The sequence below is a fragment of the Choloepus didactylus genome, chromosome 10, assembly GCF_015220235.1.
Source record: "Choloepus didactylus isolate mChoDid1 chromosome 10, mChoDid1.pri, whole genome shotgun sequence".
Taxonomy (NCBI): domain Eukaryota; kingdom Metazoa; phylum Chordata; class Mammalia; order Pilosa; family Megalonychidae; genus Choloepus; species Choloepus didactylus.
The window spans coordinates 116,126,481-116,153,327 of NC_051316.1; the positions used below are offsets into that span (position 1 = coordinate 116,126,481).

General features: G+C 41.2%; 1 protein-coding gene across 9 annotated transcripts in view; it reads right to left on the reverse strand.

The window, feature by feature from the left end:
• Positions 1 to 702: 702 nt before the first annotated feature.
• ZNF462 (zinc finger protein 462) overlaps positions 703 to 26,847 on the reverse strand; it is a 128,620-nt gene continuing 102,475 nt past the window's right edge. For 5 of the 9 annotated variants that reach the window (XM_037851241.1, XM_037851244.1, XM_037851242.1 and 2 more), the window contains 4 exons: positions 20,237 to 20,460; positions 8,949 to 9,081; positions 4,557 to 4,713; positions 2,282 to 3,452 (listed from right to left, as the gene is read on the reverse strand). In XM_037851241.1, coding sequence (XP_037707169.1) covers positions 3,245 to 3,452; positions 4,557 to 4,713; positions 8,949 to 9,081; positions 20,237 to 20,460 — 722 coding nt within the window. In that variant the 3' untranslated portion in view covers positions 2,282 to 3,244. Of the gene's footprint in view, positions 1,381 to 2,281; positions 3,453 to 4,556; positions 4,714 to 8,948; positions 9,082 to 20,236; positions 20,461 to 26,847 lie in introns of those variants that run through there. The other 4 variants (XM_037851246.1, XM_037851245.1, XM_037851243.1 and 1 more) reach the window with 2 other exon arrangements.

Consider the following 26,847-nt stretch of genomic DNA (forward strand, 5'->3'; position numbering starts at 1 on the left):
TTGGCAAAGGGGATAAAGAAAGCAAGGAAGGGTGCGGGCCAAGTTTTTAGAATGAGCTCTGGACAAATTATGCACGAACCATTCTTCTAACACTACTGAAGACAGAGTATAAATCAGTTCTGAGTATAACAATCAAAGCTGTTGATTTTAATTTTTAATTTTAGGTTTCATGATTATTAATTTTTCCTTTGGTTTATAACAGGATAACTCAAAGCATAAGTTTATGATGATAATTACTGCTGCAGAATACACAGTAAGATCATTTTAGGTTCAGGCTTTCAAGAGGCAAGTGCAGCAACACTGTAAAGTGCATTCTCTCAAGCAGTTTGACTTGCATACGGTTAGTTTAAAATGACTGTGCTCATGGGTTCACAGTCCCCAGACGAAGTTTAATTTCTGGCACTTCCCCTTCCTGAAGGTTTACATACCACTTTGATCCAATTTGTGATGGAAAACATTCTTTCCGTAAAATTCCCCCAGGTGCTGATGAATACCTGATACAGAAACATTATTAATGTTTTAAAATCCCAGCTCACATCTCACCTTAATTTCGCTTTCGCTTTCCATATTGGTGTAGATTCAATGCCTTGAAATCTCTCTCGTTGTATATACATTGAAAGGCACTACTATAGTATTTCTACATCTCATATCTGTGATCCTTTTTTTATTAAATGATTTACAATAGATGCACATAGACACATGTGAAAAAAATTCTTTATTAATTTCTCACATTTCATTACAAAATGTATGTTGCAAACAACTTTAATAACCTACTCGTGTTTTATTTTTTTTTAACCCTTGGCTTCAAGGACTCAGAATCTCCCCATCTTTTATCAAGTTTTGGGAAACACTGATTATTGGAGTCAACAGGTTAGCATTTTGCTATTTATTTTCTCCTTTTGAGCTCTGAAAAAAAATGTCCTCTGTATAAATTAAACAAACAAAAAAAAGTTGTAAATTCTATGTCATTACAGTCAACAGAATTATAATAATGCATCCAAAATGTGCGGCCACAAAATATCAGGTATACGTTTTGAAAAAAAAAAAAATGACATTCTAGTCTTGTTAAAAGGATAATGGTCCCATATTTTTATTAACAGGTTAGCAAAACAAAATCCAATGGATTACAATATTTACATGTTATTTGAAAAATAAAGTAGTGATAAAAGCATGTCACAATTATTTTCTTTTTTTTTTCCTTTCTTTCTTTCTTTTTTCTTCTTTTTTTGGTAACCATTACAAACACCCAATCCAGGTATGGAACTGTTTAATACATTTGAAATGAGGCCAATTAAAAACAAATATGGACACAAAATGAATCTTTTGTCTAGTAGTTCACACCTTCCCCACTTTCTGGTTTCCACATGATGGCCCCCATCCCTAAAAAAAAAAATTAAATTAAAATAAACACCTTACAAACAAAAATTCTTAAGAGCAAGAAAATAAGAGAAAAACATGCCTTTCAAGTAAGCACTTATTCCACAAATGCAACATCTTTCCATGGATTTTATTTGAAGCTGTGTGGGACACTGTCATCTCAGCAAATCCCCTCCCCTTCCTTCCCTCCCCCCACCCCTCACCCTTCCAAGTAAAAAAAAACAAAACAAAACAAAACATGAAAACCAAAGGACTCACACGCACACATACACACACACAGCCAGGCATCCGCACACACACGTTTCTAAAACCTAGGCTTCAGTGAAAGTTCTTTTCTACCTTTTGGAACGAAACCCTTTGTTCACAATCAGAACATATTATAAACGTAGACTTAGATTTAGTCTAAGCAGCTGCACTCCTGTAAAACCTAATATGGGGGAAACAGAGCAGCTGGCAGCTAGAGTTAAGAAACAAACAATAACAAAGCAGTTCTTCAGGCTCCTTGTAGGATATAAGTATTTCACATCCACTCTCTCCAAAGGGATGCGATTCTTGTACCTCCCCTGTCCCCCCAAATAAATGAGAAACTCCCCCCAACACAATTCAAATAAAAACAGAACACAGATTTTAAGATCACACACAAAAGCCAGCTCGTCCTAACAGCAATTATTTGTGTGAGACGGAGAATGTGTTAATTTGACAAGCAACAAAAGGGTGAAAAGGGCCTCCTGTCTGGCCCATAACCTGCATAGCTCTGCCGAAAGTTTGGTTCTTCAGTTAAATTAAAAAAGAAAAAAAAGTTAACTTCTTTGTTACTTCCATGTTTTAAAAAAAAAAAATTCCTATTCACGGAGAAAACTAACTCTCCCTTGCCCCCCAATTGAAACAACGATAACAACACACACACAAAAAAACAATTTATATGAAAAACTGAATTGTGCTGTGTTTGTAACACTCGAATTGATAGAAAATAAACACGTGGCAAACAAAACTCCACAATCACCTTAAAAATTAGCTCACATGAATCTACCAAATTCTAAATTATAGTTGAACACTAATAAACAGCTTACCTGGAATAAAGGATGACAATTCACAAACAGTTATCTAATAATTAAAGTCTGTTTCTTTTTTTTGTTTTGTTTTTTACTAAAATAATTAAAAAAATCACAGTATTTTAAGAAATAAAACCCACATGGGGATTTTAAGCACAATTTGTGTTCCTTTCTTTAAAACTCTTTTTTTTTTTTCTCCATTCACCATCTTGCCCAGCAGTTCTCTCTACATTTAACCACAACGACGGCAGGTAGTACTGACAAATGCAGAGAATTCCCTTGGTTAATTTTGAGGTACTAGGAAACAGGTGACTGTTTTATGCAAAGCAGTTTTTTTTTTTGTTTTCTGTTTTTTTTTTTTTTTTTCCCAAAGCGGCTGCAGTTAGGTCTTGAAAAAGCTTAAGGTATTAAAACTAGAAAAACGCACTGAAAGGTGTGCGTCAAAAAGTTGTTCCCCTAGGAGAAGTCTTCTATTGTCGCGGAGCTGTTCTCCAAAGACCATCCAAGACCTCCCGCAGAGCTGTGTGTAGGGCAGGTGCTTCCGTATTCCACAACAAATGGAACTTCCATGATGGAGATCCAGAAGAAAAGATGCAGTGATGGAAAAGGAGCCACATATTCCAACCATTTAAATAACTTTAATTTACATACTCATTCACACAGGTACCAGTGCTTTGAAAATAGATTGTTCAGTCCTAAAAAGCAGCTTTTGTTTCTCTCTTCACTTTCCTGTCCCTCCCTTCTCAACCCAAGCCAGCCCTCCCACCTTCTCATCACTGTTCAAGTAAGGTTTGATTAAGAATTTCACCAAACGCTTATTCTTTTTTGGCCTCTGCATTCTCCAGGAGAGATTTGTCGGCAGCTACCACACAGATGGCTACTGTTTCATTCTTTAAGGAAAAGTCTATCCCAATTGTGTCGTCATCTTCCTTTTCCTCTATGGACGGCATCTTAATACTGTCCTCCACACTCTCCTTTGGGTGGATTTCTTCTCTGCTCATCTGCTTGGTGTCATTCAAAGCCCTGAGGGAATAAAAAACAACATTTACAGAAAAGAAAGGATAGGAATATATTTTTCCTAACAAAGCAAAAGGACTTGTGTCCTTACATATCCCTGATCCTAAAAGACCTTGGGGTTTCCTTTGAACAAATGCCACGGACATACAACTAAATGGCAAGAAATTTATCCTTGCTGTGTGTTAGGCTAAGGCCATATATTTGTGATATATTATTAAAGATTTGAACCTTCAAACATTTCCACTATTAGCCTATGTTTTGGTTATGGCATGATTTATTTCCAGATTAACACAGATTTATGCCACCTCTTTACTGGGTCGTATGTGTTAATAGCAAGAATTGTCTTACGCTCAAACTCATGGGCTGAACTCAGAAGCTTGGAGACTGGTTATATTTAAGACTAACAGAGCAACTCAGGCCCTAAAGATTTAATGGACGGATCCCAAAACAAATCCTACAAGCAAACAAAAAACAAAAACCTGAAGATGGGACTCATGTCTTGGGAAGATGAGTTCTATTTTCTGAGGTCAAGAAGATGCTTGAGGGTCCAGGGACTGCACATCCTGGGTTCTCTCGGTGTCTCGTGGACTAAGTGTCTTATCTAGAGGCTGCTTTTATCTTCCGGGGTCTTCTAAGTCTTTTACAGGTGTGCTCCCACCTACCTGGAAGGCAGGTGGAAGCTGGCTCTGTCCTGAAGGCAGGCCGGTAACAGCACCAAGAGGTGCAGGACAGTGATGGCTCAAGGTCACTCAGTGATGGGTCAGTCCAGACAGGAGCGAAAGCCAGGCCTCTCGGCTCCCGGTCCATGCTCTAGCAGACAGCATCACGCTAACGGAAGCTGGAGGGGTGCTCATGGTTGGAGAAAACACTCCACTTCTGCATGTGGGCTCGGAGAGGGGATTAATTTCTCCCCCTCTGATGTGTGGCCAGGTGGCCACTGGAAAAACCAACAGGAAAGGAGAAACCTGGTCCTTCACAACGGCCTCTCCTCCCACAGCCTGGAAATGGGGCAGGGGTCTAAGCCCTGTCAGGGGAGCAACAACAAAACACCCGGGTCTCGCTCCCACCTCCCACTTTGGGCAAAGGAGTTCTCGGGACAGCCCAACTCACATGCCGTGTCTCAGCACGTGCCTTTCCCACTCGGAGCCCTGCGAAAATGCCCGGCCACAGAATTCACATGGGAAACGCTTCTCCGTGTTCACAGCAGCCCCACGCTCAGAAAATCTCAAAAGATCTGTGAGGAGAAAGCACAAGTGGTACCGGGGTGCTGTGGAAACAGGGCAGAGTACACAAGGTAATAGGTTTGTCAGGGAGTGCCCTTTCCCACTTTTACTTGCAAAAGCCACTCATGAAAAGCAATTTCCAGATTTCTTAATCTTTCTCCTCCCCCACTTTTCCCCTAAGGGCATTTCCCGAATAGGTCTCAAGAACTGCTCCTGGTTTCTGAAACCCAAGCTTCCCCATTTTTCTTCACCTCCCCAACCGCTTCCATCACAATCTGTGTCTTTCTCTTCTGAAGAGCCCCTTCTGACCATTTCAAAGGCACCCAAGCGTTTTTTTTCCTACTTAATCTATGATGTCCTCTATCAGTGCCTCACAGCTTAGCACTTGCTCATTTTCCATCTGATGCAGGTTTATCTCTGTTCACTAAAAAGAATACAGGCCACCCAATGGAATGGACCAGGTTACAGGTGGTAGACTTCAGGGTTTCGATTCGTTCCGAGGAAGGCTGAAGGTTCACAACTTGTGGCCGTCTGCCATGGATGTCATAATCAACCCATCTCGGGGGTGTTACAGGCACTGAACGAGTTCTACAAGCAAAGAACCTAGCTTGAATTGGACTCCCGGGCACTTGGGGGCTGGAACATGGGCATCTGTCCTCAGTTAGTGAGGGATCCTGGCTGGCTGCCCGACATCTCCTTTGCAATCTGTGGCATTGGTGGATGCGGGGATAAGCAGACCTTTCTGGACAGGTGTATTGCAAACATCATATACTGACTGTAGTGGTTTTGCCTTCTCCATGGTGTGCGCGCATGCTAAGGGCTTGATAAATGTGCACTGGCTGGCTAATTGTTTACAGGCCACTCCTCCTGGCACACTCAAAGACGGGAGCTTATATGGCCTTTGTGTTCTCCTGAGTCCCAAGCCCGTAAGTCTTTCTTTATACCACAAAGGGCCAAATCTTTATGTGGGTAATAAACAGCAAAACCTAGATGGTTCCGCAGCCACGAGGCAAAGCGAGGGCAGCACACAGTGTAATGTTGATAACCATTACGTATCTGGTCACTCGGAGCTGGTATCGACAAGATGTTAAAGGAGACATCTCTCGGTTGAGATACCTTGTCATATAAAATCTTCACGACGACCCTAACAGGAGAGGTGTTTCTGAGCTGCCTAATCTTCAGCACAAAAAGCCATGTGAATGGGGCCAGTTTTAACAAAAGATGAACCATTTTCTCACAAATTACGAAGATCACCACACAAGCCATTAAAAATAATTGCACAGACTATCTTCCTTGATTCTTTTCATTGGAAATGAGACAGCACCATCTGCTCTACGCATTAATTCCTTAGCAGGGATTATCTTGGGCAAGAAATCAACAGAACGCCTTCCTGACTCCTCCCCAACTGCATAATGAGAGGGGGTGGGGCGGGGAGGATGCTGCTTGGTTTAATTCTGATTTCTTCATGCCTGGTTTCTTCTCTTTAAAATTCCTCTGGAGTGTCCTCGGCAGGGCCACAAGGCAGACATCTCTTCAGCTCTCGTTTGGAAAGGATGTTGGGAGTCGGGTAGGAACAAGGGCATGAACCGAGTGTGCCTGATCAAAGTCTAAACGGCCAAGGTGGGGGGATGGCTCCTGGCACACGTGCCCCTCTACCCTCAGGAAACATGAAACTAGCCGTTGTTCCTTCCCGGTGGCTCGGGCTAAGTTTCGTGCCCAGAGGAGGATGTCATACATCACGTCACTCTCCATCAGCCCCGACTGCTGGGCTGGAGCCACCCCCAGCTCTCTGCTCCTAGAAGACAGGACGTCTGGCAAGCACACCCCGAGGCTATTGTGTGTCCTTCCTTCTTGGCAAGAATATACCTAGATGGTGGAAAATTGATTCTAGGTCTATTCAAAGGAGAAAAGGAGATGGGACAAAGGAGGCCGTTCTCTCAAGGACCGTGAGGGGGAAGGGAAGGTTCAGGCTTGTAATCCCCATGAACGTTACTGGAAGTTTCCCCTGTAAATCCCCACCCTCTGCAGAGGCAGCCTTGCTTCTCCACCCGGAGGACTTTTTTCTCCCCGTGTGGTCAGGGCTCATGACTGTGGACACCACACTTTCCAGGGAGGAGCAGTTGGAGACCATGAAGTACTTTCCAGTCCAACCGAGCTGGTGTGATGCCACAGGGCTGCTGAGGAAGGGGGCCAAGCCTTCAGGAAGGAAGGGAAATTAGCTAGGTGCCCCACACTACCATCTTTTCTTCCTTCTGATTTTCTCGGCTGTTCTTTTTTTTGGAGTCACAGGGAGTACAGTACTAGACAGGGTGTTGCCTTTGCAATGCCTGTAACCTCTAAAATCATGTGTGTTCAGCTTCAGAGATTAAAAAGTAATAATATCCAAGGAATAACTTATTTCCTAAAGAGGAATGAAAGAGCACAGAGCAAGAAAAAAAAGGAGACTTAGTACCCCATATCAAAAATGTCAAAAGCATTCCTTCCCGGAGAATTCTGGTAACGGTGCACAGATGTTAATAACCCATCACGAAGAAAATGATATTTGTATAATGGTTCAAAAACAAAAACCAAACGAAGAAAAAAAAAAGCCATGCTTCTCAGATCACAGCATTTCCTTAGAAGGAGTGGGTAAATCCAGGCCCTGCCAATAAAAGCTGTAGCTTTACAGGAAGCATTCAACCTAAAGAGACAGAAGGCTGTTGTAGATCGATTTATTCTTCAGATGGAGCAGTGGGCATGGGCATTTTGAGGAGCTAGCACCCCTTGGCTGGCCATCCTTGTTGTCTGTCCAGGTAGGGGGTTCAAGGGCCAAATCGGAACCCTGCTTTGCGTAAAGGAGAGAGGAGACCCCGGAAAAGAACAGGAGAGCCTCGGAGGGAACTGACCAAGCAGCAGGCTTCCTGAAGCTTGCAGACTGACCATCTAACCAAGCAGTTGGAAACAAAGCAGGAAAAATAAAGACATTTTGCCATTGTGCCCCTCAGAATAAGGTGCCCCCAAAGCCACTGAATCCACAGACTTTACGCCAGCTTCCCTTCCATGAAGCACATTCCACTGCCAAGGGGTTGGGGGATGGGGATGTAGAGTAAAAGTCTTTGCATTGGAGTCAGAAGACCAAAATCCAACTTTCGGTGGTTTCTTACTTTGGACAAGCTCTTCTTTTTCTTGGCCCATATTTCCCCATTTGTGAAATGACAATAATATCACCTGCCTTGCAGGATTATCACTTGTTAGGTGAATCTCATGTTGCAGGAACTAGACAGAAGATGTCAGGTGCCTCATCTAATTTCGTCTTTTGAACAACCCTATGAGGTTGACAGCGATATTATTTTTATTACTATTTTATCGATGCTAAAAGCATAAGGCAGATGAAATAATTTACCCAAAGTCAGACAGCTGGTAAGTAGCAGAACTGGGAGCCAAACCCAGGCAGGCTGACTGTAGAGCTCTCTGCATTACGTAAGATTAAATAAATTTTTTAAAAAGGGTGATATTAAAACCTACCAAGGCAGAGCCTAGCAGAGAATGAGTCTCAACAATGGTCACTAATACTATTCTTCTCTTTGTGCTAAATAAATGATGTTTATTTATGATGTTGGTGTCATCCACGTGCTTTTGATATATCTGAAATAACTAAGGTAACATAGCCCAATCTACATTCTTATAGGCACAGCCTGAGGAGTTCCATAACATTGTATGTTGAACAACACAGAAAACTTCTTAACTGCAGATCCCATAAAGGCATGTCAACAACTAAATCCACTTGTTAAAAACTTCTTTATTTTGAAAAAAAAATTAGAGACTTACAGGAGATGGCCAAAATAGTACAAAAGCACCGTGAAACTTTCCCCAGTATGCCCTGTAAATACCCAAGAGTGAAAGCTGGGGTCTCTCTCCTGCTCTTTATAAGCTTCCCCACTGAACCCCAGCAGTGGGTATCCCAGCAGCAGCAACTCTTAAACAAGCTTTCAATCGGAAGTTCATTCTCATTTCTTGACAGTTTTACAGGGTTATCAGTCTTGCTGCCAGCCTGTCCTTATTCTGAAGATTCCCTAGACACCAGTTTTCCTTATTAAAAACAATTACTGCCATAGATTTTCTAACAAACATGTGTCTATAATTAGAGAGAATGTGTCTGTCTTCCTTGGAGTTTCTGTAGCTGGTAATAGTTTTCAAAGACATTGTCTCTGAAGTGTTTCTTAAGCCTGTTCTGCTACTTAACTAAGAAGGAGCATTCTTTCCCGCCTCCCGGGACTAAGGTGGCAGGGAGGAGACTAACCTCTGTCTTCAGCTTTGCTGTTCATTTCTTCATCCTTGTCTTCATCGTCACTGCTGGAGCTCTCCATTTTTTCCTTCATCTGTTCCAACTGATCCAAGTTAACCCGTCCGACCAGCTCAAAGTTACGGCTGACCTGAAAAAGGCCCAAAGGATGAAATGACGAACTGGATGGGGCTCCCCCAGAGCAGGGCTCTTTAACATCATTTTCCCACCACCGGTTCTCTGAACCAGGATCAAACAATAGTGCCTACGAGGCCCCTATGCTTCCCCTTTGGCTCTTTCAGAAGTGGGTCTGTCCTTTCTTCCCGCACCCCGCCATTTTCACTGGAACTGTCAACACAGAATCTTCATTACCAAATTTGTTAAAAAGCATGAGCTACAATCAGGATCATGGGGCCTGGGGTCTAGAGGAGGTCCCAATACACGATCTATGAGTCGAATTCAAAGGTGGAGCTTTCATCAACGACCCAAGCTTCGACTACCTCTGGAGGTAAAGGGTCTTGGCAATCGTTCCTGCCACCAGCAGCTGGAATCATGGCCGCCTTCCCTGCACCCCAGTCACCGAAGAGGGCTGTGGGCTGTGTCAGCGCAGGACAGATGACAACTACCAGCTTCCCAACTCTATCAAAAGGAAGGCAGCATGGTAACTGCTTCTGAAGCTGCCAATGGCCAACATAACGAGGCTGGGATTCTCTGAGAAAAACCTAGATGACAACCCCTTAAAAACCCAAGGCTGACTTGCACTTATGTAAAATGTGGGTAGAGTAATGGGGGACTCGAACTTGCTGCAAAATACCATCCAAACGAATTAAAAAGCCACATTAAGGAAAGTCTTTAATGATATTCTGTTTTGGGCTCTCATAACAACGGTAGCACAAAATGTACCTTCCTCATTAATCTGTTTTCAGAACCTCTCCATAGAGTTACCAGGAATGACAAGTTAGCACAGGACTCGAGCCAACGAAATGACTCAAGTCAATAAACAGAGATTGGCTATCCCTTTGTGGAAGGTGATCTGCTCCCCATTGGGGGCCAGGGGAGGAGGGCATACAAAGACAGATGAGACCCGTTCTGGCCTCCAGAGCCTCACAGTTTACTTGAGGAGGGAAGACAGACATTGTTAATTATAATCCAAGGCAGATTTCCATAGCCGCTACAGTAGAGAGGCAGCGTGAATGAGGGAACAGGAGAGTAAAGAGAGTGTTTACAAGACAATTCCAAAATTTTCTCTAGGACCAGATGGAAACAAAGCTTTGCTGAGTACCACCAGTTCCATCTGCCTGACAAATGGGAACATCATCATCAATGGTGACAAATGTGAGAGAAAGAGATCCTGAGTATTGGGGCCAAAAATCAGTGCCGTGAAAAGGCTATACTGTCCCAATCATGTCATATCAGAGACAGGGAGGATCTAAAAGGAGGAAGAAAATTCAGGGGGAAAAAACCCCCTTTAGAAAAGAGAGGAGAAACACATTGATTTATCTATAATACTGAAATCTGTGAAATCAGCTGACCTTCTGAAAACAACTCAACAAATGGGTGGGAAAGACGTCTTTGTCAACCTCAATGCTAAAAATTCAGGGTAGGCAACATCTTGTTCTGTTCATCAAAAAAAAAGTTTCAAAGTTAATAGACTAAGATGAGAAGGAGGTGGGAGAGGTCAATTTTAGAATCTTTACTTCAGTAACAGTCTCCAAAGAACTTTTATTGTGGCCACTTCCCAACTACAGATTTATCTGCTATGCCTCCCTTATAAAAACTATATGAATTTGTATATATTTATTTTTAAGACATAAAAGCAAAAGTGGATAGTGCAAGGAACATGGGCTTTGAATCAAACAGTTTAAAGATATGAGTTCAAGTTCAGATTTGCCATGAAGTGCTAGACCCTGGGCAAGTTACTTAATCTATGTCTCCAATGACCACTCTTGGAAAAGGGATCTGCACAGTACCTGAGAAACAAAAAGTGTAGTTCCCTTCCCCTTTCCGACAATGTGGCATTTTCCAATTTTGGCTTTTGCAAATGCGTACAACAAAGCTTGTAAATGCATATTTAAGACGTTATGTTTAGCCACAAAGTCTACATTTTTACCAAATAGCATTTATGACAAATATTTAAATACAAAATTTTATGGGATGCCAGTCTGTCAGGACAAGAGGGTAAATTGCCAATTTGCCTAATTCTGAAAATTTTAAATGACGAGTATTTAGAATGCAGCCATTCCTAGTAATCAGGCACTGTCGGTGTCTCTGGGCATGAGGGACAGGCAGTCCACAGAAATAAAAAATAATGAAACCAGGGAAGCCTGGGAAATGTCTCTGCAAAGCACTGTCTCCAAGATTTCTTATAGGCAGAGGGTCGAAAGTGCAGGTAAAAAGAATACTGAACTCTCAGGTAAGACATGCTTCAACTGGAACTCTTGCAGAAGCTTCAAGAAAGGATATTCAGTCAAACAAACAAGCTAAGAAGAATTAAAGTTCTAAGGAAGATGAGCTGTGGCACCGTTTTTGCTCTGTACTATGCGTCCCTCCTATTTTATAGATGCCTTTTATCAAGCATCTAAAGCTGGGGTGTGATTCATCGTTTAAGCCTGTCTCTCCTACTTGCTTGTAAACTCTTCCAGCGTAGTGACCATTTCTTATTTAGCTTTATATGCCCAGTGCAGAGTTTAATATAAGGTCAGTCATCTATGAACGCACAATAAATTTTCTTTGAATTCACTGGTAACAAGAAAACTCATGGGAGATCACAAAGTATAAATAACTTCATAACACTGCTGTAAGATTTGCATCTCATGACATAAATTTGTTAATGAGAATAAAATTGGACACTGTTTAAAAGATTTTGTTGCAATATTTACCAGATACCTATTAATGTGCTAAAAATGAATCCTGTAGCTTTCATATCATTTCAACCCTATGACCATTCTGTAAAATACGTATTATGGTCTGTTTTAGTTTCCCTGCTGCTAAAACAAATACCATATAATGGGTTGGCTGAACAACAGGAATTTATTGGCTCATGGTTTTAGAGGCTAGAAGGCTTGCTTCCTCTCTGAGTCAGTATCTTTTCGCTGGCTGGCAAACTTTGCGGTTCCTTGGCTTTCCAATCACATGGCAATGCACATGGTGGCATCTTCTCCTTTCCAGCTTCTTGATTTTCCATGGTTCCTCTTCTGCATCCAATCTCCTTTGCTAATAGGGATTTCAGCCATATTGGATTAGGGCCACCCTCATTCAGTCTGGGGACCTTAACTAACAGCATCTTCAAAGGCCCTATTTACAAATGGGCTCACACTACAGGACCAGGGGTTGGAACCTGAACATGCCTTTTGTGGGGGACATGATTTTATCCCCAACTTCTTGCATATTTGTAGAGGAAGAAAATGGAATACAAAGCAAATAAACGATAAAGCCAGGATTAGAATTCACATCTTCATATGACATAGTTCAAGCTCTTCCCATTATAATGCACATCACCTATACAAGTACAAAATTACTTACAATATATGTAAACACCACCCATGCTGGCTGAATGCAAGAAGGAAGAAAAACATATTGTAACAATAATGTTCTTTTGCACAATGTGATGGGATAGAGCATTTACTCAAAAGAGGATATAAAATTTCTTCTGCAGTCACTGAGTTGGAAACAGAAAATATGCTCTGTCACACTGAACTTAGCCTATGCCCAGACACAATCTACCTGTTTTGAGAATATCCACATACTTCCAGCCACAAGTATTCAAGAAAGCCAAGTGAAAGACATCATTAAGAAGGAAGAAGAACTTTGTTGGTGGCCAATTGAGCTGTTGGTCAGTCTCCTTGGATTTAAAATCCAGAAACAAAGACACTACTGGCTACTGCCTATACTGCTTATTTGAAAAACAAACAGGACGTTTAAATCTTCTTATTTCAAAAGTGGTTTCAATCATTGATTTAGTGAACAAAATGCAAGGCACTGTATTAGGGCTCAGAAGGAAACAGGTAAGTAAGTAATTTCCATCTTTAAGGAAGTTGCATTTGGTAGCAACTTTTTTTAACACTTAAGTGTAAGTTGGGGCAGAATGAAAGAAATGCCTTAATAGAGGAACAAGCATAGTTCTATGGAAGCACGGAAGGAAGAGTGATTAATTTTGACCCAGAAGTTGAGTGAATAGTTTCAAATATTATACCCAGAGAACATCTTCAAACGTCTACCTAAGAAATACTAAGATTCTGACAAGCATATCCCTCTGAAAAATGGTCATTTACTTTTGATTTCTGTGTCCTCTAAAACACATGAAAGAAATGGGTCTATTGTTGACAAATCAAGAAATAAAAATAACATGATGGAAAGTGGAGATGAAACTACGCAGTCTTCTAGAAACACCTTCAGCTTGCAAAAGTCATTGGAGTTGATAAAGCTAAAAATGTGGCCAAGGTGTGTTTTATAATTTGGAATGAGGGGAAAGTTCCTCATTTGTCTTTTTTTCTTCTCATTTCCATTTCTGGAAATGAAGGTTCTGTGTAACTTTTTTGCCACTGTGGATTTCACCTGTCCAAAAAGCTGACAGATTTTACTGGAATAACTAAAACGCTGGTGATTCTTTCTGCACTTAATGTTCTACTTCTTTCCCCAAACTGGCAAAAAGTTAAGAGATACGTGGTTCCTTTGAGTTCAGCTGCCTGAAGTTCCCTTTGTATAAAAATTAAAACCATTTCAAAATAAATTCAATTAGTGAATGTGTATTGCCTAAATAGACTATCCTTCTAAATTTAATATACTGAACATGACAATTTTATGAGCACACCAAGTTAGAAAGAATGTATTTTTATGTTCCTTAAACTAGCAAACAGACTTCAGAAGAATCAAGAATACTAACAAGGTACGGCATATACTTAAAATTTCTTTAAAAAATGTTTTTTAATGTGAGAAGTGCAAGGTTTGGTATTTTGATGACTTCAGAGTTCCTAGAAATGTTAAATCTTCATCTTTCACTAGCATTGCTAATAAATGGCACTACTGGTAGACATGATTTCATTTGTGTGTGTGTGTGCCTGTGTGTGTGTGGGCATGGGGGGAGAAAGGAGGGAGAAGGGAGAAAAGCAGACAGACGAGCTTTTAGAAGACATGAGTTAAAAAAAAAAACACGCAAGGGGTTGAAGGTTGAAAAAATAAAAGTTCAAATAGCCTGCACAGTTTAATTCCAGATTATTAGATCCCAAGAGATTTCAAGTGAGTCCTGCTCACTGGCCCAAAGCTAAAGGCCTGGGAGGATAAGGCTATTTGTCACCTATAAAATGAGGGTGCTGATTTTCACCCTTTCTCTACTGCACTCTGGCTTCTGAGGATAAGCATGGCAGCCTAAATCAAGTGCACTTGAGATTTTGGTTCCTAAACGGAATGGCATATTTGACTTCAAGGACCCTTGCTTCTGTTACTAGCATTTTGTCCAGGCCATAAACCGTATAGCCTGTTCCTAAGGTTTACAAGCTTTGCGGGCAGAATTCGGAAGTTTTGAAAGTTCTGCTCTGTTTAAGGAAATCCTTTCACTGAAATACATCCTATGGTGTCTCATAGTTTCTTCTATAGAGTCTCTCCAGTATCCAAAATCCCCTAAAGCTATTCGTGGAAAAATGTAATGAGCCAGCTTAGAACCAATTGCTAAATCTATCCCACACTTTTAATTTGGGCAGTTTACACATCAATCTGGATCTATCTGTTCCCATGACCAATCTTATGAGAAGAGGCTGCAGAAAAGTAACATTTATTGAGGATCTACGATGTTTCAGCTCCCAGACAACTTGCATCTGTATTAGGTTTGAGGTATAATTTACTTACCATGAAATTCACCTCTTTTAAGGAATAGTTCGAGTTTTAGTAATTACATAGTTGTGCAATCCTCTCAGTCCAATTAAGAGTACTTCCAGCCTCTGAAAAGTTCCAACATGCCCTTTACGGTCAATCAATCTCTCCTCCAACCTCCAGCTCCAGACAACATCTGATGTGCTTTCTGCGCCCATAGTTTTGCCTTTTCTAGGGATTTCATATAAAGGGAACCATGCAATGTGTCATCTTTTGTGCCTGGCTTCTATCACTTAGCATGTTTTGTTCCTTCTATCAGTAGTTCATTCCTTTTTATTGATGAATAATAAATAATCCATTGCACAGACAGTATGTTTATCCATTCACCAGGTGATGAGTACTTGGTTTGTTTGCACTTTTTGGCTATTATAAATAATACTGTTATGAACATTCATATGCAAGTTCTTAGGTGGGAGTAAAATTGCTGGGTCAGATGGTAAGTATATGTTTAACTTTAAAAGAAACTGCCAAACTGCTTCCAAAGTGGCTGTATCATTCTACATTCCAACCAGCAGTGTATGAGATTTTCAGTTTCTCCACACCCTTGCCAACACTTGGTACTATCAATCTTCTTAATTTTCGCCATTCTAGTGCGGGGATAGTAGTATCTCAATGTGGTTTCAATGTGTACTTCCTTAATGATGAATCATGCTGAGCATCTTTCCATGTACCATTTGTATATAATGCAGTTTGCACATCTTTTTTGGTGGTCTATTCAAAAGTTTTGCTCATTTTTAATTAGGTTGTTTGTTTTCTCATTATTGAGTTGTAAGAGTTCTTTATATATTCTGGTTACAAGTTCTTTATTAGATATATACTTTTTAAATACTTGTGTTCTGGTTTGCTAATGCTGCCGGAATGCAAAACATCAGAAATGGATTAGCTTTTGTAAAAGCGGGTTTATTTGGTTAAACAGTTACAGTCTTAAGGCCATAAAGTGTCCAAGGTAACACATCAACAATCAGGTACTTTCACTGGAGGATGGCCAATGGCGTCTGGAAAACCTCTGTTAGCTGGGAAGGCACGTGGCTGGCATCTGCTTGCTCCCAGGTTGCGTTTCAAAACGGCATTCTCCAAAATGTCTGCATCAGCTCCCAACGGCAGTCTTCAAAATGCCTGTCTCAGCTCCAGCTCCTCTCTCAGCTTCCATGCATTCTTTAAAGTGTCCCTCTTGGATGTACCAAGCTCACTCCTGTCTGAGCTTATATGGTGCTCTAGTAAACTAATCAAGGCTTACGATGAATAGGTGGTGTCACACTTCCATGGAAATTATCTAATCAGAGCTATCACCCACAGTTGGGTGGGGTGCATCTCCATGGAAACAAACTAATCCAAACATTTCAACTTAATCAACACTAATATGTCTGCCCCCACAAGACTGCATCAAAGAACATGGCTTTTTCTGGGGGACATAATATATACAAACAGTACAACTTATTTCCAGACATCACAATGATGTCTTCTGAAGAGTAAAAGATTTGAATTTTGATGACACCCAATTATCCATTTTTTCTTTTAATGTCCATAGCTTTTGTCCCATATCTAAGAAATCCTTACTTAACCCAAGATGGCACAATTTTCTACTATTCTTCTGGAAGTTTCAGAGTTTTAGCTCATACATTTAAGTTTTTGAGTCATTTTGAATTAACTTTTGTGAAGGAGGTAAGGTTAATGCAGAGGGTCATTATTTTGCATATGGAAATATAATTGTTCCAGCACCGTTTGTTGGGAAAAAAAACCCCATCCTTTCCCTATTATCTTGACACTTCTGACAAAAATTAATTGACTCTGTATACAAGGGTCTGTTTCCAGACTCTCTTATGTGTCACTGCTTAGACACCCAACTTGATGTCATGACCTCACTCTTAACTACTGTAGCTTTATAGAAAGTTTTCAAATTCTAAGTCCTCCAACTTTGTTCTTCTTTTTCCAATTTTTTTGGACCTATTCTAGGTCATTTGCATTTCCATATATACTTTAGGATGAGCTTGCCAATTTCTACCCCAAAAAAGCCTACTGGGATTTTCATAGAGATTATATTGAATCTGTAGATCAATTTGGATAGAATCCCCATCTTAACAATACTGAGTCTTCCAATCCACAAATAATGTGTATATTCCATTCATTTAGTTCTTTTATTTCTCTCAGCAACATTTTTGTAGTATTCAGTGTACAGCTCTTGTAGTTCTTAAGTTAAATTTATTCTTAAGCATTTAATTCTTTTTGGGCTTATTGTAATTGGAACTGATCATTTTCAAATTGTTCATTAACAGTATATTGAAATACAATTGATTTTTGTATATTGGTCTTGTATCCTGCAACCTTGCTAAACTCACTAATGCTCTATAGTAGCTTTTTGTAGATTCTTTGGGATTTTCTATATACAAAGACTACACCATCTGTGAATAAAGACAGTTTTACTTCTTCCTTTCCAATCTTTATGACTTTAGTTTCATATTCTTACCTTCTGGTCCTTGACTTTTGCATTTGAATTGTCAGCAAACTTCTCTTTAAAACACTGTACACTGACACCTCTATACCCCTTTCTTGAATGCTAAAATCAGACTTTTGTGTATCCTTCACCCTGATGAATGACTATTTAACTAGTGCCTCATGCCACAGCCTATCAGCCATCAATCCTGTTTCAGCCACACTGTATCTTTGTTTATAAAATAGTGTTTGGCCAATTAGTTCACAATTTTCAATTGCATTTTGCACTCATAATTTAGGAGAAAATGAATAGAAAATGAGAAAAAGAAAGTGCTGATATCAGTAATAAGCATAGGTCTCATAAACTTAATAACAATCGAGACAAAGATGAAAATCACTAGGCGTGCTGAAAGTGGCAATTCTTTAGCCTCAATTAGGTGCTCATTGGATTTAATAAGCTGGTCAACCATGAGAAAGAATAAAATTAGAGAACATAATATGGCATAGTGGAAATATAACATCAAAGACTGTGTCTAAATTGCAAGGCATAATTAGTGATTTTATAATATATTTTAGGTCTTTATATCTTTATAATATATTTAGGAACATAACTGCCTTTATAATAGGTACAACTATTGTTATACTTGAGCACCACTGAATTTCACAAATATTGGTGGAACACATTGGGTCTCAAAGTGAGGGAATACGAGGACCATATTTAATGCTTATAAAACTTCCGAGGAAGATGTGATTCCCATTTATAGGTAAGAAAACAGGCACAGAAATTTAAGTAACATGCCGAAGTACATTTAGTAAAGGATGGAGATGTGATTCAAACTGAGGTCTGTGTGGCTCTCAATGCTCTAAATTGAGCCCCCCTTTCCCCTTTTCCATGTCCCTGACCCATACCACAAAGCCTCGGTCTTCTACTGGTTGATGGATTGAATTGTGTACCCCAGTTTAGACTGGGTCTTGGTCTTGGTCCATGCTCCTGGGGGTGTGAACCCATCGTAAATAGGACCTCTTGGAAGATGTTATTTTAAGTTAAGGTATGGCACAACTGAATACAATTGAGTCTTAACCTGGATTAATGGAATCCCAAATTTATAAGCAGAAGAAATTCAGACATAGTGAGATGTCCACAGGGAGAAGCCGGAAAGCTGGAAGTCAACAGAAGCCAGAAGAGAAAAGAGAGGACATCACCAAGTGACCTTGGGAAAACCAAGGACCCCAGGGATTGCCAGGCAGCCAGCAAACTACCAACCCCGGGAGGAAGCAGGCCTGATATGGACTTCTGGCCTCAAACCGTGAGCCAATAAATCCTTGTAGTTTAAGCCAAAGCAGTTTGTGATATTTATGATAGCAACCTGGAAAACCAAGACATACTCACTGGGCAGGTAGCCTCCAGTTCTACATGTGGTATAGTTTCTAACATTCTCTTATTTCCAAAGTAACTCAACAATTGGTGGTGCAACAAGCAGGGAAGAATTTATCTTCCTGATTTGCTCTGTCCCAAAGCATCAGCCTAAAGGCTTGAACACTATAATAAAAAGGTTTGAGGAAGTTAAGTAAATAAGATACACGTGAATAAATGTGGAAAGCTTGGTTGGAAATGCATGAGTGATTTTGCTTTGAGTTTTGGGCAGAAATACCCAGGAAGTTTGAATAAGAAAGGATACTTAAGTTTTTAAGTGAAGCTAATTCAGGCCCTTCCTTTCTGCTTTCAATTTTTGGGCAGACACGTTAGAAAATGACTGAATTCTAAAGCAGAAAACTTACCATAAAACCATTAAATTGCAGACAGGCGATAAAGCTCAGCCTTCTCTCTGAACACCCCACAGAAAAATTCTGACTTCTGGGTACAGATGATCCAGACTAAAATCTTTGTAACTTGGGTTTGCAAGGCCAGAAGAGAAGAGCCAAAATTTCCATCGATGAGGGTACAGAGCAAGGAAAAAGGCAACAATGTCGAAAGTGCTTCGCATTGTTCTTTAGGTAAACACTCAATCAATGTTTTGGATTTGCTGGTTAATTAAAAAGTATTTTGATAGGCTGTTTTCATGAAACAAATACAAAGCTCCCACTGCACTCTGGGCAATGCAGAAAAGTAGAAAGGGCAGTCTCAGCTTATGTTGTGCCAGATAAGCTTTGTGCGGAGTGAGGAAACCCCCATGTACGATCCCACCCTCAGGTCAGCAAACCTTCGGAAGAGGATTTCTTTCGCAAACCTCTACTTCATATCTTAAGCTAATCTGCTCTTTATCAATCCCACTCCCCAAATAAAACATGTATTTTATAGTCCTTATAACATTCAGACACACAGAGCAATGCCTTTAAAAATCTTTGGTTAGCAAAATACTGCAAACAGCCTATATGATTGGGGATCTGGGTGGCGTATCTGGTTGGGGATCTGGGTGGCGTATCTGGTTGGCAGAATAGGGGTCAGCCAATTACGGGTCCCCAGTCTGCCACCTGGTGCACAGCCATGCCCATTCACTTAAATATTGTACCTGCTTTCCTGTTACAACAGTAGAGTTGAGTAGTTGCTACTGAGTCAACACGGCCCACAAAGCCTAAAATATTTACCATCTGGCTCTTTACAGGAAAAGGTTTGCCATTCCTGGTCATGATACTTTTAAAGTATGGAAAAATACTCTTACTGGGATGTTAAGTGTAAGAAAAAAAAGCAAGATACAGCATTTCATGTAAAGTAAGATTACAAAGGAAGTGGGTATCAGGAGAGCAAAAACATTAAGGAGTTGAGTGATGGAATAATTAATTAATGGGTGATTTTCCTTCCATCCCCCCGTGTCTCCCAATGTTCTAAAATGACCTCATATTTGTTTTATATTAGAAAAAACTAAACTTCACTTTAAATATTATTTTTGTCCATGTCTCCGTGTGGTCCACAGTAGGTGTGATAAATTCAGGCTCTGTCTCCCTGCTCGTCCCTCCCCACATATTACAAGGTATATGCCAAGGGCAGCAGGCGGGAAGCCAGGGGCAAGTACCTTATGCTCATCCCGAAGGTGGCTGTCCAGTTCCTCTGTGTGCTTGGTCTCATAGTAGCAGAGCTGGCATTTGTAAGGTTTCAGTTCATTGTGCTTTTCTATGTGTTGCTGGAGGCTCTCGTCACTGGAGCAGGTGAAGGTACATTTATCACAGCGGAAAACTACTCCCTGCAAGTATTTTGACAGTTTGGAACGGCACACTTCAATGGGGACAACTCGTTCTTCTGTGGAAACAAATTGAACGGAAAGACGGGAAGTTTTTACTTACGGTATGCAGATGTGCTGCCTTTGGAACATCTGAAAGCTGTGCTACTTTCCCATGGGCCTGGGTCCGTGAACTGCACACACATGCACATGTCTGTCCTGCCAAACCCAAACCAGCATCTTCCTCTGGCCCGAGTCAGTGTTTTTAAGATCAAAGGCTCTTTGTGCACGTAATGCCCAGAGTGACCTGCAAACAGAGGTCAGGGAAGGCTGGCAGGTCCTCGCTAAGTCCCAAATGGGGACGATCAATGTATGGGAGAGGAAGTGGCTGACATTTTTGCCAACATCAATGATGTACCGACAGCAACCACTAGCAGTTCCTTTTTCCCCAGCAAGTGTCATTTAGGCTGACTTCGCGGTGTCTTAAGGCAGGAAACGAACATGAACTGAATACCTCTGTGCCACCACTATATGCCCCTTCCCACCAACAACTCTGTAAGGTTGGAGTTATCCCATTTTACAAACTAGTGAACTAGGGAACAGAGCCCTTACGTAACCCTCCAAGGCCACAGACATGGTAAGTGGCATGGCTGACATCTGAATCCAGGTCCACCCACATACAAATCCATTAGTGCCCACTAGCTCTAATTCCATTCCTCTGTCCCCAAGATGTTCTTAGGGACCCTCTTTCCCTTCCCTGACACCAAGAGCATAGCCCAATCTCATATCAACTCTGAGAACAGACACCTGTACACTTTCACTCACTGGAATTCCAATCCCAACTATGGAAAGCTCACAAATGAAATGGCAGTGGGAAACATTCAGGGAGGATGTGGGAGTGGGCTGGGAGCAGTAGAAGATTTGTGCCTTTTCAGACACTCTGTAATCTGATTGTCAGAATGGCAAAAAATAAAAGAGAGACAGAGACAGAAAGAGGATTTGGGTGCTTCTCCTGTTAACATACCAAATGTTGCAGGGCTGGAAATGCGTGTGCTTGTTTATTTTGCACTCCCTCACCCTTGTGCTTAACTGCTCAAATTAAATTTCACACCAGTCTGCCCAGAGTATTGGCGCACGCGCCAGATATCCATAACTGGGATAAAATTAAAATCTGTGCTATTTATGCAAGGATCAAATATAGCGTGCGCTTTCATGCTGTGTCTGGATTTCAGAAGAGTCTGAAAGTTTACAAATGGACACACACAACATATATTTATATTATTTAGAAATGGCAATGTATTATTAAGTCTAGAAAGTGTGATTTATTTATTCTCAGAGCCCATGAGTAGTAATGTTTCCAGAACATCAGTATTTTGAGCAATGATGTGACTCTCTCCAAGCCCTCCCTTTTTCATTGGCCTGTATTTGGCCCCTGGGGAATTTTCCCCACCCAACATCATGTCTTCGTCTCAACCACTCCCAAGGCCTTGGGAATCCTCCAATACAGAGAATAATTGGCCAACAAAATGCTGCGCAGAAGGATTAGAAGGTGGTGACTGTAATACACTCCCAGGAGATCTAATGCATACATTATTTTCTCTGTACAAAGAGCCAGTCACTTATTTAGAAATATAAATATTTTTAAACCAATGTATAGCAAGCAGACAGCTAAGAAACACATGGTTATAATGCAATCTACACATTTGCTTAGAATAGCAAATTTAACAGTCTTCTAACCATTCATTCCATTGCTTGGTGTAAACAGAGGAAAAAAACTACTTTGGTGTAAACCAGCGAGTCTGAAAAAGCCTAGGCTAGGACACTCTACTCCTCAAACCCAGGGTTTCCCAACAGTAGCACTACTGACATTTTGGGCTGCATCATTCTTTGTTGTGGAGGGCTGTCCCGGGCATTGTAAGATGTTTATCAGCATCTCTGGCTTCTACATGTTAGATGTCAAAGTGCTCCAGCTGTGAGAACCAAAATGCTCCCAGATGTTGCTAAAATGTACCCCTGGAGGGCTGTGGTGTCACAGTCGCCTCCAGTTGAGAACCACGGCTCTAAACAAGGTGCCAGGCATCAACTCCGGCTGCTCCAGGCAAGGCACACATGGACATGCTTGCGAGGAAGCTGGGATCCACGCCAGGAGTTGGGAGGTGCAGGCTGAAGCCAGGGGGCTGCCCCCCTACAGCCTGATGGTTATACCTTTACACCTCAGGATTTCAGGGCAAGTGTTGACATGAACTTTTCCGGCACCTTCTTTAAGACTGCACCCCTCTTGCTCTCTCTCTGCTCCTGATTTATTTCTTGCCATCTCTACTGCTTCCACTTTCGTTCTTTGCTCTGGACTGTTCTGTCTACCTGGCTGTCAGACCCAGTGGAGATGGAGAACAGCTGGGGATAATTTTCCATATAATGCTGCCTCAAACACCTTGGAGATGGTAAAGGAGAAGTCTTTACTTCTCCACAGTAAATAAATAACTGACTCGTTCACACTTTCTTCTTTTTTTTAAATAAGTATCCGTTTCAATTCCTCTACCCCTTTGGTTAGTTTTCTTTGCAGTTTTCAAGTTCACTATGTGTGTCTCAGAGAATTTTACACAAAGTCAGTAGAAATCAGAATAATACCCTGGAGTTGCAGTAATAATAATTAACGCAAACAACCCTTACAATTAATGAAGTGCTCTCTCTGTTTCGAGCACTGTTAGGTGTTCCACCCTTACTGCTGCTTTTTAATTCTCACAACACCCTTCCCAACCCTTTGGTTTTATTATCTCCCTTTTACTGAGGTAGAAACTGAGAACTGATCAACTGAGCTACTTCCTCAAAGTTGCACCCCTACTCGGTGCAAAGCTGGGACCACGGAGCACAGGGTCCTGGCCCCAGCCAGCGCCCTCCTCCTTCTCCCCTGCAAGAGCTCTCAAGGAACAGCCAATCTGGATGCAGTATACTCACAGGCCTTTTATTCTTAATATTTTAGAAGCACAAGAGCTACGGACTTCTAAGGTAACCAATTATATCTGAACTGTTTTTTGAATATCTTCTGGATTTGATAGACAGTAAATTCCCTACTCACCCACTCTGAAATGTAAGGCATTCTATTCCCATTCCAAGACATTTCCAATTTACTAAGTCTCTTACATGGATTTTTATTAAGATATTAACTTTAGAAAAAAGGCTAACTTCTCCTTTCTAAAAAACATGGCAAAAATGACCAAGATCAAAAAAAAAAAAACAAGACTGACTTTGAAAGGCAGACAAATGACTGACCATGTTTTCTGAATGAGGTTATTCATTATTGAGGCAAGTGAAGATCATAAAGTTTAAGACTGGAACATTTCCAGGTATGGCCTGAGTCCTGCTGTGGCTCCAGCTCAACCAATGTGGTCTTTTTTCTATGGGGGCAGTGACAACTGAGGGTCTTTCTTGACTTCACACCTTTCAAAATTACCTTGGGTAAGAAATCAAGGCTGAATCACACTCATTGTGACTCAGCTTCCAGCACTGGCGGCAGAAATATGACTTCACCAGTTCGACTCCAAGATGAATTGTGTCTCTCATCTCTTCCTACTCAAAATGTGCTCGGTGCTGCAGCCGGACAGAAAACCCAAGAGGCTGGACCTCTGAGTAACTGGAGCCAGAAGTGTGTGCTGTCAAGTTCCCGGGTGCTCAGTGGAAATATCTGCAGGATTGCAACTACAGAGGGTCACTTCTGCTCAAATCAGCGGAAAACCACATCACTGTGGAGTCCGGCATTCCCAAGTAAAAAAATTCTTCCGAAAGGCTGACCACAACCTAAATAGGTTTCCTCCCCCAGAATGTGCCAAGTATAAATGAAGCAGGGAGAGATTTGGAATTCATTCACTCCCACAAACTTTGCCTGCAAATCGCTGTCCTAGAAGAATCAGCAAAGATCTACCTCTCTCAGCCAAACAAGAGACAAGAACTGAGTACTAGAATGGTCATTAAGAAAATAACAATCTTAAAAAAAAAAAATCCCAAACTTAACCACAAGTAGACACACATCAACACGAAACAGCTCCTACTAAGAAGTGTTAAGTTTTGATGTTGGCCAGGCTATCATGCTCAATTCACGAGGAGATGGGGAGAAGCACCTCTGATTCTAACAGGCAAAAGGTATTCAGCAGGAATGGAAGGGAACATTTGCTTTCATTGAATAAAATTAAAGGTTGAGAATTTCACTGTAGATTTTTTTTTCTCAAGAAAAATGATACTGATCAAATCCAGGGGAGATTCGGTCCTTTCTAAAGGACACCAGTTTGCAGGGTTGTTAAATTCAGTGTTTGTCTACATATATCGGGGTTACAGGATGGGAAACTAACTTTTAAGTTATCTGGGGATCATATCGGTGATTTCATAGCTCCATAATTACAACGCAAATGACGGGTAAAACACTATTTCACCCCTAAAATACATTCTATGCTCAATTTTTCAGGCTCCCATCTATAGGTACAGAAGGTGCATATGTACAAAGCTGTGTGTGAGGCATAATGATTCTAATGGTGATAAACTCAATGGAATCTCACTCATGACCTCATTTGTTTATTAACTTGTTTATAACTTCCCTCTCCCTTAGAGTCCAAGCTCCATTAGTGCATAAACCTCACTTTTCATGGCCGAATCCCCAGAGCTTAAACCAATGCTGGCATACATAGGTGTGCAATAAATAATTTGTTGCATGAATGCAACCCACCAAAAGCCCAATTACCAACTTTGTCTTTGAAACACAAGTCTCAGGACAATTCTCCCCTAGTTAAATTTTTCAAATCATGGTCAGCCTCACCAAATGTGGAACTGACCTAAGTTCAGAGTGCCTTTAAGAGATGGGCTTCCAATTCTTTGCTCCAACCTTTGCTAAATTAGTATTTGTCAGGCACCTCATCAGTACCTGTCACAGAATGTTCCTTACCTTCCCATCTGTCTATGGAGTTAACTTCATACTCCTATGTTGGTATCCAAGCCCTGCACGATTTGGCTCACTTACTTTTCTAACCGTGCCTTCTTTTAGGTACCCAGACCAGTCTAACAGTGTCCTACAAACATGTCTTCCTTTTACTCACCTTGATGGTTGGTTAAGCCATTTCCTACCCCCATCTTAAGTCTTCTCTGCCTGTTGAAATTTTATCACTCGCCTCCACCACCTTTCTCTACCCACGACAGAAATATATCTGCCACTGTGAATCTCCTAGATACCTATCACTCACTGTCTTGTAGCATACTGGTGTGTACATTTTGTCTCTTTGGAGAGAGCAGGTACTGGGTCTTCTATACGTCATCTTGCCCCAAGAACCCAGCCCACAGTGGAGTGTGAAACAAGTTATGGATGTTTGCTGAATGCATAAAAAAGAGTACGCTCTCTTTTGCCACTGCCAACATAAATCTGTTATATTTCTCATTCAGATTTCACATTAGTGAAATGGAATCTCTTCTCTTTTCTCCCTACTAAGATACATCAATTAGCCCAAACAGAAAGCTAAGGAAACTCGATTCCTATAAGCGGTAGCTCTGTCTCAGGGCCAGTTAAGAAGTTGTTCTTCTTGCCTTTCATCCCAAGCATTTTAATTAACCAAGACCTCAGAAAGATTTCTTACTGCAGGCCCCAGAGACCAAAGATGTTTATTCATCCACAGAGCACGGAGAGCACAGGTGCAGAAAGAGCCACATCTTGTTACTTTGAGATCAGCCCCAACCCTAAATTGCAAGGCAGATACCCAATCCTGTCTCTTGACTTGTCAAGACTGGCTTCCCGCTAAGCTGCAGTTTTGATTTGAGATGGACACCAAAGCCAGGCCAGGACACAGATGGCAGACATGGTTGTCCTGGAGCACTCGGCCATCTGTGGTCCAGGGGTCTCTGTTCCTGACCTCCGGCCCCACTGGTGGTTCTGTGCCTTGGACTCAGCTGCCATAGCCACCCGAACGCTCAGCAGGGTGGCCCAGCCTTCCCAAGGGGTGACACAGTGTTGCCTGGTGGTTGAAGGCACAGGCTCTGGGTCAGACAAACCTGGGTTCATATCCCAGCCGGGTCACTTATTAGTCATTTGAAGTTAGGCAGTTGCTCACTCGTTCTGAACCTGTTTTTTAATTTGTCATTGGAGATAACAGTAATACAGACAACATAGGGTTTCATGAGCATTCCACAAAATAAGATATTGTAAAGCACTTAGCACAGAGCCTGCTACCTAATAAGCAATCAGTAATGATAGTTATTATGAGTAATAGTTGCTAGTAATATTACTACTACTAATACTCAAATGCTTATGTTCACTCCAGATTGCATGTTTTCTGACCCCATTGAGGACAATGTTTACACACTCAGATGCCTCCTTTAATATAAATTATCTCCATATGTAAGCAGAAAAGACTGTAAATACTGAATGACAGGCAAGGTGGTAGGATATGGGGTCAGAGAACTGGGGCTGACTCGCAGGCTCACTGCTCATGGGT